The 21381-nt window shown below is 41.5% G+C and overlaps 3 protein-coding genes across 5 annotated transcripts in view; all 3 read right to left on the reverse strand.

The window, feature by feature from the left end:
- Positions 1-21381, reverse strand: part of LOC116545615 (nuclear RNA export factor 2-like) — a 58322-nt gene that overhangs the window by 33561 nt on the left and 3380 nt on the right. The window contains exon 2 of the mRNA XM_032272148.1: positions 6605-6712. Coding sequence (XP_032128039.1) covers positions 6605-6712 — 108 coding nt within the window. The remainder of the gene's footprint in view (positions 1-6604; positions 6713-21381) is intronic.
- On the reverse strand, positions 335-6641 carry LOC116545614 (melanoma antigen preferentially expressed in tumors-like). Of its 3 annotated transcripts, XM_032272147.1 has the most exons (4): positions 6601-6641; positions 5713-6118; positions 1731-1786; positions 335-1368 (listed from the first exon to the last, which is right to left on the reverse strand). In XM_032272147.1, exons 2-4 carry the CDS (start codon positions 5713-5715, stop codon positions 933-935), a joined length of 495 nt encoding a protein of 164 aa, XP_032128038.1. In that variant the 5' UTR covers positions 5716-6118; positions 6601-6641; the 3' UTR covers positions 335-932. The 3 variants fall into 3 exon arrangements, 2 of the variants coding, with proteins under 2 accessions (XP_032128038.1, XP_032128037.1); XM_032272146.1 differs by lacking the exon at positions 6601-6641 and having other exon boundaries at positions 5713-6455; XR_004266378.1 differs by lacking the exon at positions 6601-6641 and having other exon boundaries at positions 335-1786; positions 6090-6455.
- Positions 6642-21381, reverse strand: part of LOC116545613 (T-complex protein 11 X-linked protein 2-like) — a 55737-nt gene continuing 40997 nt past the window's right edge. Inside the window, exon 11 of the mRNA XM_032272145.1 lies at positions 6642-6712. Within this exon, the coding sequence (XP_032128036.1) occupies positions 6710-6712 (3 nt within the window). The 3' untranslated portion in view covers positions 6642-6709. The remainder of the gene's footprint in view (positions 6713-21381) is intronic.

The following is a 21381-nucleotide window of genomic DNA, read 5'->3' on the forward strand; positions in this document are numbered from 1 at the left end:
AGAGGCCAATGTGGATTGAGCAGAGTCTGCAAGGGGCAAAGCAAAAAGCACACAAACAAATAAACGAACAAATAAATCTGGCATATAGATGGGTTAAATAGCTTTCCCAAATCTCCAAAGAAAAGAGTGGGGAAACAGACAAATCATAGGACAATCTGTACTGTGAGTGACTTGGTGTAGGGTCTTATTTGCCTATTAATTCTTAGCACCAGGAACAGTACCTGATTAATAACAGACCTTTGGTGAATCTATGTGAAATAAGGGCTAAAGGAGCCCCCAGGCTTCTGAGACCCAGGAACGGAGATAGCAATATACTGATAAAGACACCAGTAGGTAGTGGGCATAGTTTGTTTATTGTTGTTGTTTATCATTTTAATTGCCAGCGGTTTCTCATAAGCAGCCTGAGGCAATCGTGAATACAAGAAGATCAAAGGAATTCAGTGAGTAATATTATTGGCTTCAGTAACCAGCACCTACTCCAGAAAAACATCCAGGAAAGGTTTCAATTGTCCTGACTGGTGTCAAGTACCCATGAGCGAACCGATCAGTGTGGATGGGGAAATGGTGTGCCATGACTGGGTCAGCCCACGTCACATACCCAACACTGTGGTCAGTAACGAGATGGAGGATGTAGAGGACAATGGACTAGAGACCCACAGCACTTCTCAATGTCTGCTGTTTCCTTCTTAGGGCTTTTCTCTTATAGAGGTCAGTTACACACCCAATCTTCCTAACACCAGGTTCCTGGAATAGCAGAATTTTACATTATGTGTCTTTAAAAACTGGGCTTCAGGCAAGAACATTCTGTTTTAGTGGCCACACATCAGTGATGAAACAGCTCCTTGTCCCGTGAAAATCACTCAGGATGGGTGTCCTAGTTCATGTTGTTCTGCTGTACTGCCTGTAGCATCACCTTCAATTGGGCCTGCAGTTCAGCAAGCTTTTATGTCCAAACTGCCACGACAATGCCATTGTTTATAGCCATGGACAAGAACAGGATAAATCACATACTTCAGCTCCATCCAGGCTGTTAAGCGCTGCAGAAGACTTGTGAGCACCGGCATTGTAATGGGGTTGAAGACAAAGCTAGGGACACAGAGGTGGGAACAGTGGCTCAGGGCTGGGGTGACCACAGAGAAAGTAAAATCAGTTATCAGGCAGTTGTCTATCTCCAGATGCTGCAGGGCCCCTGAGACCTTCTCCAGCAGAGCCAGGAATGGCCCAGAAACTTCCCAGGACATCTGATTGTTACTCAGACTCAACAGTTTTAGGTGGGTAACCAGAGAGCTCTGGGATAGGACAGTGATGTCTCTGGTAGAAAGTCCACAGAGAGACACATACACTGGATACAAATGAGGTGGCAGGACTCTGTAGAGGGAAAAAAGGAAGGTATTTCTGAAGAATGAGGGTTGGACTAGAGCAAGCAGTTCTGAATTATAGGTGCTTATGACTCTAGAATAAAGTAATCTGTATGTCCATTGTAACAGCAGTTAAAATTGTGGGCTTTAGAGTCAGACTTAATAGATTTGTGACCCTAAGAAAGTTACTTTTCCACTCTGAGATACAGTTTTTTAGTCTTTCAAATGTGTACAATAGCAATTATTATACAAGATTGTGGGAAAGATTCAGTGAAAAAGAATTTAACTTAGTGCCTACAGTATAATTAGCAGCGTATCTAGTTCACTTATTTGATGGGGATGGGTCTGGAAAAGCAGCCGACTGAGACTTACCTTTGACGAATTTCCAAATGACAAGTTCTCCATTCAAGTCCTAAGCCTCGGGAAAACTACAGGAACAAAATGATGTGGCAGTATTACCTATTGTGACCACTGCACGGGGATTTGCATCAGTGCTACAGCATAAGTTATTTCTCCAACTGAACCCCTCCGCTTCTTCTCTAGAAGGCTATAAACTCCAATAAAAGAAGAACTGTTTTCTTTTTCATCCTAGTGTCTGCACATGGTTGACTGACTGACTGACTGACGGACCGGGCACAGCTGACTTTCCTAATCCTTTCTCCTCAGCATGAGGGACTACACTCTCTAGCTTGACCAGTTTCAAACACCCAGCAGTGCCCGTGCTGATGTGGAAGGAGAAATAGCCTGCAAGGTATTTTAAGAATATCTATGACTAGTCACACTCCTTTGTTCATAATGCGGCATTCAGGGAACCCAGGTCCCTCCCCAGCCCCTCATCTGGAAATTTTGTCCAGCCGATCAGTGAGGCAGAAGAAAGACAAGCTGAGTTCCTGGAGGTTGTTCATCTGCTCAAGATGAGTGAGAAAAGTTGAGAAGTTTCTCTGCTTACAGGATTTTAAAGTGATTTTAGACAGACTAAGTCTGTCCAGGTGGATCCTCGGTGCCAAAAGGATGTTGACTTCACCCAAATAAGCCTGATCTCCTTCCAGGTGATCAGTGCGTCCCATTTCCAGAAACTGCAGGATGCTTTCATGGGCAGACACTTGATCAATTTGCAAATCTCTGCAGCAAAGGTGCAAGGACCCAAGGCTCTGCTCAACTTTACTCGAAAGGAAAGAAAAGAGTTGCCTTCTTCTCAGCGGAAAGGTCCTTTCTCAAGGGAAAGGCCCACTAACAATCCCATGCATTCCTTGGTTGGGCTGAGACTCAGACTCTAAACGTACAATTTCCAGGCACCTAACACCGTGCTTGGTTTCTTCTCCTTTCAGGATAGAGTGCTGAGATTAAACACAAGACTGAAAACAAAATGGAAATGTGCTCCTGATCTAAGAGCATGTGGTTCTGATGTCTGGGTCCTGCCTTAAACCTAGCACCCTCCGTTTCGGCCCCCTGTAGAGAGAGGAAGACAGAACATGAAAGGCAGCTGATTTTAATCTAACCCGGCAAGATCAATGAGGAGAAGCAGGGACAAACCCTTTATCTTTGCTCTTCACTCCACGTACAATCTACCAACAAATTTTTTTTTCCGTGCAAACTCAACATCTTTCATTATTTTCCCCAACCTTCCTTCTCCTCTGATCCTCCCCAGTCTCAATGCCCATGTTGTTCTTCTATGTAATCATACCCAGGAGGTAAATCCATCAATAGCATTCTCAGTCACCTCTATTCCATAATCACCTCTGTAAGACATTAGAGTCCTTAAGGTGACCTCAAGTGCTGGACCAACAACCTCACAGAGATTCTCAGCATTCACCGTCAACTACCTTTAGGAGACTGTTAGGCTATCCCCTGCCTCAGGCTCCAGCATACCCTCCTGATGACTCACTATGCCTCTAGTGTACATAGGGTTACCAAGAGGAAGAGTTCTGGGCAGGGAAGATATGCAGACCATCAGCCGTGGCTCCCAAGATTTCGTAGTGTGACTCTGTACACTCAGTGGTCCAACACGGAGACAACGGGAAGGCCAAATCCTCACCATGGCCTTCGGTTTCATCTCCTGCCCTCCCGAGAAGGCAATGATAAACAATGGAACATAGAGGCCCCATGGGAGCTCCTCAAGAGCATGGATAGCTGCAGGCTCTTCACTCAGCAGACCCCATGCAGCAAGCTCTAGCAGTGTGGCTGGCACCTTTTGGTCCATCTTCGTGAACCTGCTTTAGGGTGAGGAACATTAACAAATCCCGAGAAGATTTCCACAGTCTCTTGACTGCCACCAAGGACAGCAATGAATGAAATACACATTGAACAAATCTATGGTGAATCCAACAGCCACTTCAAGAGAACTATATCAGAATAGAAATAGACTTGTATGTGCATACAAATGTCTGTGTTTGTGTGCGTGTGTGTATGTGTTTGTACACACACACACATATACATTTAGATAAGATAAAATGCCATCCAAAATCAGCTGTAAGTCAGCAGAAGGCAATGTCTAACCACCCAGACACCTGCCTCCCAATGTTTCCTGTGAAAAGGATATAAACCAATCACAAAGGAAGATGATGTAAATCTATACAGAAGCCACACCCTCATCGTTACTTAGAAACGGATAATGCCAAATCTTTAGTAGTGAGTAAAAAGAGAAAAAGCATGAAATCCCAGCACATGATCTGTCATGCTCCCATCACTAGGCTTTGCGGCAAGCAAAGACAGACCGAGAAAAGCTGCAAGAGATACAGAGAAAGGAAGAGGCAAGTTGGTCTGAAACTACAGTTAAAATGACTGGGCCCTTACCAAGTCTAAAAAATACCAAAAAGGTGACCCAGATAATGAGAGCAGGGAGTATAGGGAAGGGCCTCTAAAATAGGTGTAATATAAACAGGTAGAGATGATCTCAGAATGCAGTCTTTGGGTTGGGTGCAGTTGCTGACGTCTGTAATCCCATCACTTTGAAAGGCCTAAGGCAGGAGGATCCCTGAGCCCAGGAGTTTCAGATCAGCCTAGGCAACATAGTGAGACCTCGTCTCTACAAAACCTTAAAACATTAGCCAAGTGTGGTGGTGTGTGCCTGTGGTCCCAGCAACTCGGGAGGCTGAGGTGGGAGGATCGCTGGAGCTCAGGAAGCAGATGTTGCGGTAAGTCGAGATCACACCACTGCACTCCAGCTTGGGCAACAGGGCGAGACTCTGTCTCAAAAAAAAAAAAAAAAAAAAAAAAGTACTCTTTGAAATGCACAGCTTCTGGGGAAGGGGAAGGGCAGACAGAAAGGGAGAAGTCCACTTTGGCACTTTGGTAATGATGGGGAAAAGAAACAAAATCAAAAAATGAAGAATCTTGCAACACATAGGAGAATCATAGAATCAGGGCACTCATCACTTCTTTGTCCACTGCCAAAACAAACAAACGAAATCAGTAAATTTAAGGCCTGAATTTTTCTACACTGACAGAAAATAGCACCATTAAAATAGGAATCTAGTAAAACAATCCAATATCATATAAATGAACAAAAGGAAGAATTCCTTACAAATCATTCCAGAAAGAGAAAAAGAGCAGAAGACAAAAGTTCACACATATTAAACAACCATGAAACAGATAAAAAAAAAAAACAAAACTGTAAGTCAATCCTCCAAACAGAATTAATTCCATTCAAACAAACATTTGAGATTATAAAACCTGCCTTGATTTAGAATATAATTTAAAACTCTAAACTCAGAAACGGACTTTAAAAAAGGTCTGAAGTAATGATTTGATATCCAGCTCAGCTGATCCCTCACAAATATCACGGTTTATAGAAAATCAGACAGGAACTTAGGAAATTATGTACCCATCAGCCCTTCCTGAGGACTCCACTAGAGCAAGGGTCTACGAACTATGGCCCACTGGTTGGAATATTTACTATATGGCTCTTTACAGAAAATGTTTGCTAACCTATATTCTAAAGGGTAAACTGGGATTGTCATTCCACAGGTAATGACAGGAAAATCTTCCCTAAAACATCTGAGGGTGACCTTTTGGTACCTAACACTAATATGAAGGTGGAGCAAGGAAAACGACTAATGTGCATTTATTTTATAGTTTGGAAAAAAGAAATAGTGCAAGGAAATTGAGAGAAATAAGAGGGATAGAAAAAACCATAGTAAACATTTTTTTTTTTTTTTCATAAGGCAGTAGATGAGTGTCAAAGGAGACTACGGGTTAAAAACCAACTACTGGACCAGATAGTAAAATGCTCAATAAGAAAACAGGTGCTAAAAATGTTTTTTTTTTTTTTAAATGACAAAGTTTACATGTTAACATTAAAACTGAAAATTCACAGTGAAGATATAATACTTAGGAATATTTATGCATAAATCACCATAGCATCCACCTTCGTAAGGCCAAAAAGTATGGAGGCGTTGAACCACGGTAGTAGTAGGAGATTTAATACATGGCAAGTCTCAGTACAAGGCAAATCCGGTGGTACAATAAAGAGAAGTATACAGAAAATCTAAACAACATAATTCATAAGATACATTGTATGTGTGTATATACACATAGGCATAGATACACACACACATGCACGCATAACTCTACACCTTGGAAATGAAGGATAAACCACCTTGTCAGAAGCTGATGGCACGTTAATGAAACACGATTATAATTATCTCACAGTGAAGACCTCATTAATTTCCATGAAGTAGAAATATTACACCCAACCCTTTGCAATCGTGGTGAAACAAAAGTAGAACTTACTAACAGAAACTGAAATCAGAAAGGGTCTTCTACTTAGAAAAAAAAAAATGTTTAAGCCTTCTGTTAAGCAAATGTTGAGATAAAAAGGAGACACAAACTGAAGTTACAGAAATATTTAAGAAGAGTGACAATGAGCGCTTACGTATGAGAATCTGTAGAAGATATTTAAAGCAGTGATTGGAGGCAGATTCAGACCGCTAAATACTCTGATCAGTAAAAATGAAAGAATAAAATTAAATAAATTAAAGCATTGCCTCAAAAATCTAATAGAAGAACAACCAGGGAATCCAAAAGAAACACAAATAAATAAGTAATATAAAAGCAGAAATTGCCAGTCTTGGTGGCTCACACCTGTAATCCCATCACTTTGAGAGGCTGACGTGGCAGGATCACTTGAGGCCAGGAGATTGACACCAGCCTGGGCAACATAAGGAGGCCCTGCCTCTACAAAAATAATAATAATGATGATAATTCATTAGCTGGGCGTGATGGAACATGCCTGTAGTCCTACTTACTCAGGAGGCGGAGGTTGGAAGATAGCCTGAGACCAAGAGCTGGAGGCTGCAGTGAGCTATGATCGCGCCACTGTACTCCAGACTGAGTGATCCAGGGAGACTCGGTCACTAAAATAAATGAATGAATGAATGAACGAGCTGAAATTGATAAGATACATAGTAGGAAATCAATATGTGTATATTTATTAGATCAACATCCTGTTTCATTTTAGTGGACAAACTCATTAGCTAGATTAATGAAAGAAGAAAGGGAGAGAGCACAAATACACAAAATAGTGAATGACAAATGATAATCATTTAAACAGAAAAAAAATGAGATTACTTTTGAAGCCCGTATACAAATAAATTTTAAAATACACATGAAATTGATAATTTCCTAGGATAATCAGATTATCAGTATTTTCACTCTAATGCTGGAAGGCTTAAATTGGCCAATTTTCATAGGAAAATTTATTAAGGAATGACTCCCACGGAGCACCTGGCTCACATGCTATTACAGGTGAATTCTAATAAACTTCAGAGATCAGATAGTATACCAGAGTACCAATGCTCTATAAATTATTCAACAGCCTTAAAAAGGAAATTTTCATAACTCCCTTGATGAAGCAAGTGTGACATGGGGAGATAAGTGTAGATGCAAAAAAGCTAGATAAAATATTAGTGAACAACATCCAACAACACATTTAAAAAATCCTAATATGCTTTGGCAAAGTAGGATTTATCCCATCAATGCAGGTTGGTTAGATATTAGAAAGTACCTTGATATCATTCACCATATTAATACAATTAAAGACAAATATCACATGGTTATCACCAGAGATGCTGAAAAAGCCTTTGGAAAATTCAACCCCTCTTTATGTTAAAAATTAGAAAAGCCTCAAGAAACTAGGGATCACAGGATGCTTTCTTAACATGAAAAAACATATATACCTAAGTCCGAATGCCAGTAACTTATTTATTGCGGTGGGGTGAGGGGGGGCACTCAAAGTTTTCCCCGGGGATCAGGAACAAGGAATGCATGCCTACTACCTCGCACCTATTCAATCTTGTATTACAAGTCTTATAGTCAATTGACTAGAGAAATCAATCATTCTCACAGGAATGAATTTCAAGAGCTAAAAAGCACAGCAAAGGAAGGAATCAGCAACGTGAAATGGCAACTTTCACATGGGAAAAAATAATTGCGAACCGTGTATATGAATAAAGGGTTAATATCCAAATTTTATAAGGAAATCATACAACTCTATGGCAGTAAAACAATCCAATTTAAACAATGGGCAGAGGGCCTGAATACATATTTCTCCAAAGAAGACATACAAAATGACTAACAGGTATATGAAAAAGTACTCAACGTCATTAATCATCAGGAAAATGCTACTATGAGGCAACCCCTTACAGCCAATAGGATAGTGATCATCAAAAAGCCAAGTGATAACACACATTGCTGAGGGTGTGGAGAAAAGGGAACCCTCGTACACTGCTGATGGGAATATAGATTGGGGCAACCATTACGGAAAACAGTATGGAGGTACCTAAAGAAATAGATTTCTTTTTTCTGTTTTAGAAATAAAATGGTAGTCCTACATTTTTCTATTTTAGAAAAAAATATGGTTGTGAAAAATAAAACTATTGTATGACTCAGCAACTCCTTTTCTGAGTGTCTACTCAAAGGAAATAAAATAACCACCTTTTAAATGTAGTTGATCTTTTAAAAGTACCTGAACTCCCATGTTCACTGCAGAATTAATCACAAGCCAAGATATGGAAACAAACTAGGTGTCCACGAAGGGACGGATGGGTACAGAAAATGTGTTGTATATTCACACTTTTAAAAGGAGATCTTGCCACTTGCCAAAACATGGATGAACCTGGAGGACATTATGCTAAGTGAAATAAGCCAGATACAGAAAGAGAAATATTGCATAATCTCACTTATATGTGGAATCTGAAAAAATAAAAGTAAAATAAAACTCAAATATACAGAGGCCGAGAATAAAGCCGTGATTACCAGGGTCAGGGTGGGGCAGAAGGAGTGGGAGGAGGAAAGGAGGAGATGTAGGTCAGAGGATAAAAAGTAGCAGATATGTAGGATGAAAGAGACTAGAGATCTAGTGTACAACATACAGAATACAGTTAATACAATTGTACTATTAAATAGGATGTGGCATTTCTGCTAAATGAATAGATTTTAGCACCCCCTGCTACCGAAACCAAAAATGGGTAACTATGTGACATAATGGGTATGTTCATTTGCTCCACTATAGTGATTGTTTTACTATTTATACCTGTCCCATAACAACATGTTGCATACGTTAGATATACACAATAAAACTTACATTTTATAAAAGAAGTAAAGCCATCTCTATGTGCAGGTGATATTATAGTATACCTGAAAAACCCTGTAGAAACAATGATAAATCAACTGAAACAGTAAAAGAAGTCACTAAGTATTCTATTGACGATTTTTGCATCAATGTTCATCATAGATATTGGCCTGAAATTTTGTTTATGACTTGTGTCTCTGCCAGGTTTTGGTATCAGGATGATGTTGGTCTCATAAAATGAGTTAGGGAGGATTCCCTTTTTCTATTGTTTGGAAAAGTTTCAGAAGGTATGGTACCAGCTCCTCTTTGTACCTCTGGTAGAATTCAGCTGTGAACCCATCTGGTCCTGGACTTTTTTTGCTTGGTAGGCTATTAATTGCTGCCTCAATTTCAGACCTTGTTATTGGTCTATAAAGAGATTCCACTTCTTCCTTGTTTAGTCTTGGGAGGGTGTAAGTGTCCAGGAAATTATCAATTTCTTCTAGATTTACTGGTTTATTTGCATAGAGGTGTTTATAGTGTTCTCTGATAGTTGTTTATATTTCTGTGGGATCAGTGGTGATACCACCTTTATCATTGTTTACTACATCTATTTGGTTCTTCTCCCTTTTCTTCTTTATTAGTCTGGATGGCAGTCTATCTATTTTCTTGATCTTTTCAAGAAACCAGTTCCTGGATTCACTGATTTTTTGAAGATTTTTTTGTGTCTCTATCTCCTTCGGTTCTACTCTGGTCTTAGCTGTTTCTTGTCTTCTGCCAATGAAATGCTGGCAAACTGAATCCAACAGCACATCAAAAAGCTTATCCCTCACAATCAAGTAGGCTTCAACCCTGGGATTCAAGGCAGGTTCAACATATGCAAATCTATCAACGTAATCCATCACGCAAGCAGAACCAAAGGCAAAAAACACATGATTATCTCAGCAGACGCAGAGAAGGCCTTCGACAAAATTCAACAGCCCTTTATGTGAAAAATTCTCGATAAACTAGGTACAGATGGAACATATCTCAAAATAATAAGAGCTATTTATGACAAACCCACAGCCAATATCATACAGAATGGGCAAAAACTGAAAGCATTCCCTTTGAAAACCAGCACGACACAAGGAGGTCCTCTCACACCACCCCTATTCAACATAGTATTGGAAGTTCTGGCCAGGGCAATCAGGCAAGAGAAAGAAATAAAAGATACTCAATTAGGAAAAGAGGAAGTAAAATTGTTTCTTTTTGCAGATGACATGATTGTATATTTAGAAAACCTCATTGTCCCAGCCCCAAATCTCCTTAGGCTGTTAAGCAACTTCAGCAAAGTCTCAGGATACAAAATCAATGTGCAAAAATCACACGTATTCCTACACACCAATAACAGACAAACAGAGAGCCAAATCATGAGTGAACTCCCATTCACAATTGCTACAAAGAGAATAAAATACCTAGAATACAACTAACAAGGAATGTGAAGGACCTCTTCAAGGAGAGCTACAAACCACTGCTCAAAGAAATAAGAGAGGACACAAACAGATGGAAAAAAACATTCCATGCTCATGGTTAAGAAGAAGCAATATCATGAAAATGACCATACTGTCCAAAGTAATTTATAGATTCAATGCTATCCCCATCAAGCTACCATTGACTTTCTTTGCAGAATTGGAGGAAAAAAACAAAAAACAAAAAAACAAAACTTAAATTTCATATGGAACCAAAACAGAGCCGCATAGTCAAGACAATACAAAACAAAAAGAACAAAGCTGAAGGCATCACACTACATAATTTCAAATGGCACTACAAGGCTACAGTAATCAAAACAGCTTGGTACTGGTATCAAAACAGATATAAAGACCAATGGAACAGAACAGAGGCCTCAGATATAGCACCCCACATCTACAACCATCTGATGTTTGACAAACCTGACACAAACCAGCAATGGGGAAAGGATTACCTATTTAATAAATGGTGTTGTGGAAACTGGCTAGCCATATGCAGAAAGCTTAAACTGGATCCCTTCCTTACACCTTATACAAAAATTAACTCCATATGGATTAGAGACTTAAACATAAGACCTAAAACTATAAATACCCTAGAAGAAAACCTAGCCAATACCATTCAGAACATAGGCATGGGCAAAGACTTCATGACTAAAACACCAAAAGCAATGGCAACAAAAGCCCAAATTGACAAATGGGATCTAATTAAACTAAAGAGCTTCTGCTCAGCAAAAGAAACTATCATCAGAACGAACCGGCAATCTACAGAATGAGAGAAAAGTTTTGGAATCTACTCATCTGACAAAGGGCTAATATCCAGAATCTACAAAGAACTTAAACAAATCTACAAGAGAAAAAAAAAAAGAAAAAAAAAAAAAAAAAAAAACATCGAAAACTGGGCAAAGGGTATGAACAGGCACTTTTCAAAAGAAGACCTTTAGGCAGCCAACAAACGTTTGAAAAAAAAGCTCATCATCACTGATCATTAGAGAAATGCAAATCAAAACCACAATGAGATACCACCTCATGCCCGTTAGACTGGCAATCATTAAAAAGCCAGGAAACAACAGATGCTGGAGACGATGTGGAGAAATAGGTACAGTTTTACACTGTTGGTGGGAGTGTATATTAGTTCAACCATTATGAAAGACAGTGTGGTGATCCCTCAAGGATCTAGAACTGGAAATACCATTTGACCTAGAAATACCATTTTACCCAGCAATCCCATTACCGGGTATATACCCAAAGGATTATAAATCATTCTAGTATAAAGACACATGCACACATATGTTTATTGTGGCACTGGTCACCGTAGCAAAGACTTGGAACCAACCCAAATGCCCATCAATGATAGACCAGATAAAGGAAATGAGGCACATATACACCACGGAATACTATGCAGCCATGAAAAGAAGATGAGTTCACATCCTTTGCAGGGGATGGATGAAGCTGGAAACCATCATTCTCAGCAAACTGACACAAGAACAGACAAACAAACAAACACCACATGTTCTCTCTCATAGGTGGGAGTTGAACAATGACACCACATGGACACAGGGAGGGGAACATCACACACCAGGGCCTGTCAGGGGGTGGGTGGCTAGGGGAGGGCTAGCATCAAGAGAAATACCTAATGTAGAGGACGGGTTGATGGGTGCAACAAGCCACCATGGCACGTGTATACGTATGTAACAAACCTGCACGTTCTGCACATGTACCCCAAAACTTAAAGTATAATTAAAAAGGGATGAAATACAATAGAAAGGAAAACATCTATACAATCCAATATTTAGGATTCAAAGCCCGACATATCCAAATTAACCATAAACAAAACTAAGATGCAAAAGAGAAATACAACTTTATGAAGAAGAAGAAGAGAAAACCTGTCTGAAGAATTGTAAAGAGACAGCATGAAGTGATTAGCCATACAGTTGAAGCTAATCACACCTTCAGAAAAGGGGATACATAGAGAGTGGAGTGGAGAGTGGACCACTGAGCAATCCAGCTGGATTTGCCTTTCCTGTTAATCCCTAAACCTTGACCCTAGGTAATGTAGGCCAAAGTAGGCCTGATTTATAGAAAATTTATGGAAAAGATACTGGTGTAATTCACTTAGTTGGAAGAAGACTTGGAACCATCTTGCGAGCTACACTTCCTTTAAAAATCTTGCCATAAACAAGACCCAATCTTGCGGGTGGGGCCCAGTGTCTTAGCAGTTCCTTCTCAAAGCAGCGGGGAGAGAACTTCAATTGGCTCAGCTTGGTCAGGTGATCTCCTTTGACTTATCAGCTCCATGGGTGAGGGATGAGGCTAGATTCCTGCCCCTCCCGCTCCTGGAGCTGGGGGGAGGGGGAACAGGGAAGGAGGGGAGAGAAGGCGAGGGTGGGGAGGGTGAGGGGCGGGAAGGGTGGTGGGACAGGGGGATGGGAGTGTGTGAGGTGGAAAGGGAGGGTGCTCTGATTATAAGCCTGCCCCACCTGCTGAGATCATCTTAGGTGAAAAGTGAGCCACAATGTCATTGCATATGACCCCCGGCACTGGCCAGCCAGGGTTTCTTCTCTTTTTTTCTTTTCTTTTTTTTTTTTTTTTTTTTAATGGAGTGCATTGGCAGGATCCAGGCTCACTGCAATCTCAGCCTCCGGGGTTAAAGCAATTCTCCTGCCTCAGCCTCCCTAGTAGCTAGCATTAAAGGCACCTGCCACCATGCCCTCCTGATTTCTGTATTTTCAGTAGAGATGGGGTTTCACCATATTAGCCAGGCTAGTCTCAAACTCCGGTCCTCACGTGATCTGCCCGTCTCGGCCTCCTAACGTGCTGGGATCACTGGCGTGAGCCACCGTATCCGGCCCCAGAGAGGGTTTCTACCAGTCCAGGCCTCAACACAGACCGTTACAAGTCCAAATTTAGGCCGGGCGTGGTGGCTCACGCCTGTAATCCCAGCACTTTGGGAGGCCGAGGCGGGTGGATCACGAGGTCAAGAGATCGAGACCATCCCGGCCAACATGGTGAAACCCCGTCTCTACCAAAAATTAGCTGGGCATGGTGGCGCCTGCCTGTAGTCCCAGCTACTCGGTTGGCTGCAACAGGAGAATCACTGGAACCCGGGAGGCAGAGGTTGCAGTAAGCCGAGATTGTGCCACTGCACTCCATCCAGCAGCCTGGTGACAGAGCAAGACTTTATCTCAAAAAAAAAAAAAAAAAAAAAAAAAAAGTCCAAAGTTAGTGGGCATGTAGCAGGGGATGTTGACTTAAAAACTGCGTGGCCACTTGACGGCAAAAGGCTGTCAGATATTGGTGTCCCTGGTTCTCTGATATATTAAAGAAAGGACTGAGTCCTGACCAAAGATAGGAAAAATGTGTTTGTCTTCTGCAGTGAAGCCAACATAGCATCTACACTGAAACCTGACAAAGGCGGCACACAGGAGAAAACTTCCACCCATCTAACAATGCTATCAATTACAAGGCAGCCAATATTTGTTTGCATGTCCAACCCTCAGCCCACACTCCTGATTCCATTTCTTGCCTATTTGATTTTCTTTTCCTCACATTCATCTTTTGGAATACGATATATTTTACTCATATGCTGTTTTTGTTTTTCATTGTCTGTCTCCCATAGTGGAAAAATACAAATTCCAGAAGGGCGAATATCTTTGTCTATTGCTCATTAATGTATCCTAAGATCCTATAACAATGCCTGCTTCACGGGATAATTTGAATGAATAAATGAATTAATAATTAAATGAATTTTTCTCCAGCCACACTAGCCTCCTTTTTATTGCTCTAACATTATCTCAGCAAGCATACTCCCATACCATTCTGTGTTTTTCTGTAACAGCCTGGCCGAAGGTATCCCTATAGCGACCTTGCTTACTTGGTGTACGTCTCTGATCACATTATCAGACATGTGGTACTTTTCTTCATGACAGTTAGCGTGTCACCGTGTTGTTTTTATGTTTTGTTGTTTTCTATTACTCTAATTACAGGTAAAGATGCAGATCAGCTGTGTCTGTTTTAATTTTTGCAGTACAGTGTCATCTTTCAGTAGATGGGGTAATGAGCATCAGCTATCTTAGGATTGAATCCATGGCATTGCCACTCTGTAGCTAAATAACCTTGGCCAGGTAAACTCTTCCAAGGTTTTATTATCCATCTTTAAACTGGGAATAGTAATAAATTCAAGCTCATAAGGCTGTTGATGGCATTTCATTAAGGTAGTTCATATACAGTTATGCACCACATAATGACTTTTTGGTCAATGATAGACCACATATGTGATGGTGGTCCCATCATATTATAAGGTTATATGTTCAGATTCCTGTTCTGACACCATTCTAGCACACAAGATTGCTGGTTCACCTTGCCTCTTTACAGATGGCTGTGGTGGGAGCTAAACTTTTACCCTAGCCCCACTGACACATTTCCAATAAAAAAGGGGGCACCGATTCACAACACTTTGTTACCTCAGAGGTAGGGTGGGGGAGGGTAGGCACAGTTATTTGCTAGGCTTCAGGGAAAGGGCAACTGAACGGCTGACTCAATATTTTGTTGCTGCAGTGTGGTGGGGCAGAAGCCTAGCTCCCCACTGGTCTCTGAGAACATGAGGGGAAGGAGTGGGAAAAGAGAGTGCCAACAAATCCTGCCTTCCACCACTTCATTCCATCTTGAGGATGGGTAGAAGAGGAGGCATAGCTCTCCATAAGACCTAGCTGGCATAGGAGGCCAGCAGGGGAAAGCAGAGAGTCGATTAGCCCCACCTCACACCACTTGATTGAGTTTGGATGCGTGTAAAGGTTCACGTTTCCACTAGACATCACTGACACCAGAGATGGGGATCAATGGAATGCTTACTAGTCCCAGCGTGGACTGCCTTGTTCAGTGTTATTGATGTCAGGTGAAGGTGAAGGCTCATCTTGCTGCTGGACACCACTGACATTACCTTGACAGGTGAATGGGATCATCACCATCTGCTTCAGAGAGGCAGGGTAGAAGACAAGTTTCCTTCTTGTTCCCTGAAACCTTGGGGGGGTGGGAGAGGTAAGGCTTTTCCATTGTTTCTTGTCTAGTGTAGGGGAGGGGAATTTGTCACAAAGGTTACTTCAGTTTTTAGATCATGCCTTCTCTGGTCCTTTGGCTGAGGAAATAGGCTTTTCTTGGTTGCTTTGTGTCTGCCATTGTCAGTGGTTCTGGACTGGAGGCGTCTGTGGTGCCCTCTCTGTGACATTGCGTGGAAATAGAAAAACCAAGAGAATGCGCTGCCTGTGGTCTTGCTCGAGTCCTGAGAGCACGAGTCAGTCTGCTTTCTCCTTTCCATGTTTCAGAGTTCCCTTTGCTGGTTTGCTGTTATATTCAGGGTGTTCTGGTGTAGAGGGACCATGTGGGAGGAAAGGGCAAACTCTAGCTTGGCCAGAGCTGGAGGTCTCTAGGATGTTTATTTTTGAGAATTTTATTTTGACATCTCTGGTGGGCCTACCAAGATCTGCCCATCTCTTGATCATCTATTGGGTTGGAGAGCAAGCAGTCCCTTGATTATTAAATATAGCAATGAACTTGCCTTTGTGATATTTTGCTTCTCCCAGAACTTCCTGATTTCTGAACTCCTATGACTCATGATGCATTCTCAATAAAATCTGCCATATTAAATTCATTTTCTAGGCTTTCATGTTTCCAAGTACGCCTATTTAACTCTCTGAGACGTATTTATTTTTTAAAAAATATTTGTTTATCTCAGCAGTGACCAAACACTAGTTGCAAACTGATGTTTTCCTTACACAAGATTTTTTTACAAGTCAGAGACTGAAGTGTCTGGCCTGACTTGAGGATGGAACCTATGAATGAAAATAACATCCCTGTGGAAGATACTGGTAAACTTTTTGTCCGCTCTGAGTCCATTGTCCTGGCTTTGCTAACAAGGTTTGACAGTGAAAGACTGTGAAACCTTCTGAGTGTGAAACAGTGTATTGGAAGTGTTTCTCTGTTTAATTAATTCCATAGGTTGGGGGTCGTGACATTCTAAAGTAAATGAGAAAGGAGACGATTTTCTGAAGAATAGGGCAGGCGCATATTAAAACCGTTACACTGACCAAGTATCCATTCTCAGGCATCTTCTTACAATGGCTTCTCACTACAGGCCAATATCTCTGATGAATATCGATGCAAAAATCCTCAATAAAATACCAGCAAACCCAACTCAGCAATACATCAGAAAGATCATTCATCATGACCAGGTGGGATTTATCCCTGGGATGCGAGGACGGTTCAACATATGCAACTCAATCAGTGTGACACACCACATCGACAGAATGAAAGATAAAAGCAATATCGTTATTTCACTTGATGCTGAAAACCCATTTGATAAAGTTCAACATTCCTTCCTGATAAAAACCCTCAACAAACTGGGTATAGAAAGAACATATCTCAACATAATAAAAGCCATATACAACAGACTCACAGCTAGTATCATACTGAATGGGGAGAAAGTGAAAGCCTTTCCTCTAAGATCTGGAACATGACAAGGATACCCACAATCACCACTGTTACTCAATATAATGCGGGAAGTCTTTGCTAGAGCAATCAGATAAGAGAAAGAAGTAAAGGGCATCCACACTGGAAAGGAAGAAGCCAAACTATTTTTGCTGATGATATGATCTTATATTTAGAAAATCCTTAAGATTCCACCAGAAAACTATTAGAATTGATCAAACAATACAGTAAAGTTGCAGGACACAAAATCAACCTACAAAATTAGTAGCGTTTCTGTATGCCAACAGGGGACACTCTGAAAAAGAAATCAAAATTAATCTCACAATAGACAAAAATAAAATTAAATATCTTAGAATTAACCAAAGAAGTGAAAGATCTCCACAGTGAAAATTACAAAACATTCATGAAAGAAATCAAAGAGGACACAATAATGGAAAGTTATTCCACATTCATGGATTGGAGGAATCAATGTTGTTTAGATGTCTGTAATACCCAAAGCAATCTACAAATCCCACAAGAACACCAGTGATGTTCTTTACAGAAATAGCAAAAGCAACCCTAAAACGTATATAGTAGCACAAAAGACCCAGAGTAGCCAAGGCTATCCTGAGCAAAAAAGAACAACACTGGAGGAATCACATTACCTGACTTCAAATTATACTACAGAGCTACAGCAACCAAATCAGCATGGAACTGGCCTTAAAACAGACCCACAGACAAGTGGGACGGAACAGAGAACCCAGGAACAAATCCACACACCTACAGTGAACTCTTTTTCGACAAAGGTGCCAAGGACATACATTGGGAAAAGGACAGTCTCTTTAATAAATAGTGCTGGGAAAACTGGATGTCCTTATGGAGAAGAATGAAACTTGACCCGTATCTTTCGTCTTACATAAAAGTCAAATCAGAATGGATTAAAGAATGGATTAAATCTGAGACATCAGCCTATGAAAGTACTACAAGAAAACACTGGGAAAACGCTCAGGGACATTATTCTCGGCAAAAAATTTCTGGAGTAATACATGAGAAGCACTAGCACCCAAAGCAAAATTGGACAAATGGGAACACGACTAGTTAAAAAGCTTCTGCACAGCAAAGGAAACAATCACCAAAGTGAAGACACAACCCACAAAATGGGAAAGAATATTTGCAAACTACCCATCTGACACAGGGTTAATAACCAGTATAATAGATACGGAGCTCAAACAACTCAATTGGAGAAAATCTAATGATCTGATTAAAGAATGGAAAAAAGATTTGAATACACATTTCTCAAAAGAAGACGTGCAAATGGCAAACAAGCAGATGAAGAGGTACTCAATATCACTGATCTTCAGAGCAATGCAAATCACAACCACAATGAGATGTCTTCTTACCCCAGCTAAAGTGGCTTATATCCAAAAGACTGGCAATAAGAAATTCTGGTGAGGGTGTGAAGAAAAGGGAACTGTACACTGTTGGTGGGAATGCAAATTAGTACAACCACTATGGAGAACACTTTGCCAGTTCCTAAAAAGAATACAATTTGAGCTACCTTATGATCCACCAATCCAACTGCTGAGTATATACCCAAAAGAAAGGAAATCAATATATGGAAGAGGTATCTGCACTCCTGTTTGTTGCAGCGCTGTTTACAATAGCAACATTTGGAAGCAACCTAAGTGTCCATCAACAGATGAATGGGTAAAGAAAATGTGGTACATATGCCCAATGGAGTACCAGTCATAAAAAGAATGAGATCCAGTCATCTGCAACAACATGGATGGAACTGGAGATCTTTATGTTGAGTGAAATAAGCCAGGCACAGATAGACAAACATCGCATGTTCTCGCTTACTTGTAGGACCCGAAAATCAAAACAATTGATCTTGTGGACACAGAAAGTAGAAGGATGGTTACCAGAGGCTGGGAAGGGTAGTGTAGGGGCAGGGGGCAGGTGGGGATGACTAATGGATTAAGAAAAAAAAAAATAGAAAGAATGAATAAGGTCTAGTATCTGATATCACAGCATGGTGCCTAAAGCCAGTAATAGTTGAATTGTACATTTTAAAGTACCAAAAAGGATATAATTAGATTTTTTGTAACACACATGACAAATTCTTGAGGGGATGTGATGTGATTAATACACATTACATGCCTGTACCAACATATCTCGTGTGCCCCATAAATATATACACCTACTATGTACTCACATTAAAAGAACTTAGGGGAAGGAACTAGGCTATCTGGCAGTAAAAATAACTAAACAGCAAAACCTTCAAGGTACTGCGTGACTTTGTTCAGCCACTTAGACAAAAATGAGAGAGAAGAGAAATGCTTTAAAGATGGAGTGTGTAAATTAAAAGAGAGAAAGAAGGTAAATATTTTGAAAAATTTCACTCTAGCCATGTAAAGAATGAAAAGGCATGTTTAGGAGTGCAAACTAAAGGCATGGCCAAGTGACCACTTTGCTAATGAGATTACCAGGGATAGAAGGGGAACAGGTGCCACTGAGTAAGACAAAGACCACTGGAGAAAGGCCCTGACAGCATTTCAGAGTTTTTCCAGGCTGCTCCTCCACTCACATGCTCAGAGCAGAGCCCAAAGGCAAAGTTTCCAGAGAGGCACCCACAAGACCTCAGCATCTGCTGCCCGGTGCTGCGTTTAGTGCCTGCTCCCCACACCTTCATGCAGCACTCCTCAGCTGTGCCAGCCATAGTTCAAGGGGACCCAGGTGCTGAACAGGCTGCCGGTCTGGGAGGTTCAAGTGGTGGACCTTGGCAGCATCCAAATGGTGCTAATTCTGCAGGTACACAGCGTTCACAAACTATGGGTCTGTGACAGCCTCCACCTAGATTTCACAGACTGTTGCAGACAGCCTGAGTGCCCATGTAGAGACCTGACACAGGGGCACAGCAGCCAGAGAGAGCCCCAACCAGACCAGTACCTGATAGGGCTGTGGGAACAAGTCAGTCACAGGGAGTCCCAATTCGGGTCACATCTAGTAGAGGCGTGGGAGCTGGACTGATACCAAGATCCCAGAATTGTAGTGCTACCGGCATTTAATGCTACACTGGGAGAGCTGGAGGAACAAGACTCCAACCTGTGAGAGCTGCTGGGTGGACTGAGCCCAGCAAAGCCATAGAGGCATGGCTGCCTGAGAATTTGGGGGCTCAATCCCTGCCCCAGTGTGCCCAGAAGGCAGAACTTGGAGCTAAGAAACATTATTCTCAAGCCTCAAAATGTAATGTTGTTTGCTCTGACGGGTTTTGGACTTTCTTAGCACCAGTTATGCCTTTTCTCTTGCCTATCTCTCCCTCTTGGAATGAGAATATCTATCCTATGCCTGTCCCGCCATTGTATTTTGGGAATGGACAACTTGTTTGATTTCGCAGACTCACAGCTAGGGGAAATTGGCCTCACTCTGGATCCTGCCTTGAGTCTCACCCATCTCTGATGCAGATGAGACTCTGGACTTTGGGTGCTGGAGTGAGTTAAGACTTTGGGGCTATTGGGGTGGAATGAATGTATTTTGCATGTGATAAGGACATAAATTTGAGGGCCAGAGGAAGGATGCAATGGTTGATTTGAATGTGTCCTCAAAAAACCACGTGTTGGAAACTTAATCCCCAGTGCAACACTGTTGAGAGGTTGGGCCTAATGGCAGGTGTTCGGGTTATGAGGGTTGCACCCTCACGAATGGATTAATGCCAATTATAAAAGGGCTTGAGTCTATGAGTTTGATCTCATGCTCTCTCTCACTTGTGCTCTCTAACCTTCCCACCTTCTGTTATTGGATGACACAGCAAGAAGGTTCTCATCACATGCCAGACCCTTCCTTGAACTTCCCAGCCTCCAGAACCGTAAGATAAAAATTGCTGTTCTTTATAAATCACCCAGTGATACAGTTTGGCTCTGTGCCCCCACCCGAGTCTCATCTTGAATCATAATCCTCACGTGTGGAGGGAGGGACCTGGTGGGAAGTGACTAGATCATGGGGGAGGTTTTCCGCATGCTCTTCTCATGATAGTGACAGAGTTCTTGCAAGAGCTGATGGTTTTAAAGTGTGGCGCTTCCTCGCTCTGTCTCTCTGTATCTCTCTCTCTCTCTCTCTCTCTCTCTCTCTCTCTCGACTGCTGCCAGGTAAGAGATGCCTTGCTTCACCTTTGCCTTCTGGCATGATCCTTGGTTTCCTGAGGCCTCCCCAGCCATGCAGAACTGTGAGTCAATTGAATCTCTTCTGTTTATAAATTACCCAGTCTCAGGTAGTATTTTTATAGCAGTGTGAGAACGGACTAATATAGGGAGTCTTGGGTATTCTCCTAAAGCAGCAGAAAATGGACTAAGACAGGTATGTCAGGATTCACTTGGCCCTCATCCTCAGAACAATGGAAAACAGTCAGCCTGGGCCCTCACCACTTACCACCTCTAACTGAAAGTGAACCTGCTGGGTGTCCTGTGGGTTGAAGTGGGAGAGGGTCTCAGAACCCTTCATGCCCTGTGAGGTC

The sequence above is a fragment of the Sapajus apella genome, unplaced genomic scaffold (assembly GCF_009761245.1).
Source record: "Sapajus apella isolate SASKATOON/1434 unplaced genomic scaffold, GSC_monkey_1.0 scaffold310, whole genome shotgun sequence".
In the NCBI taxonomy this organism is placed as follows: domain Eukaryota; kingdom Metazoa; phylum Chordata; class Mammalia; order Primates; family Cebidae; genus Sapajus; species Sapajus apella.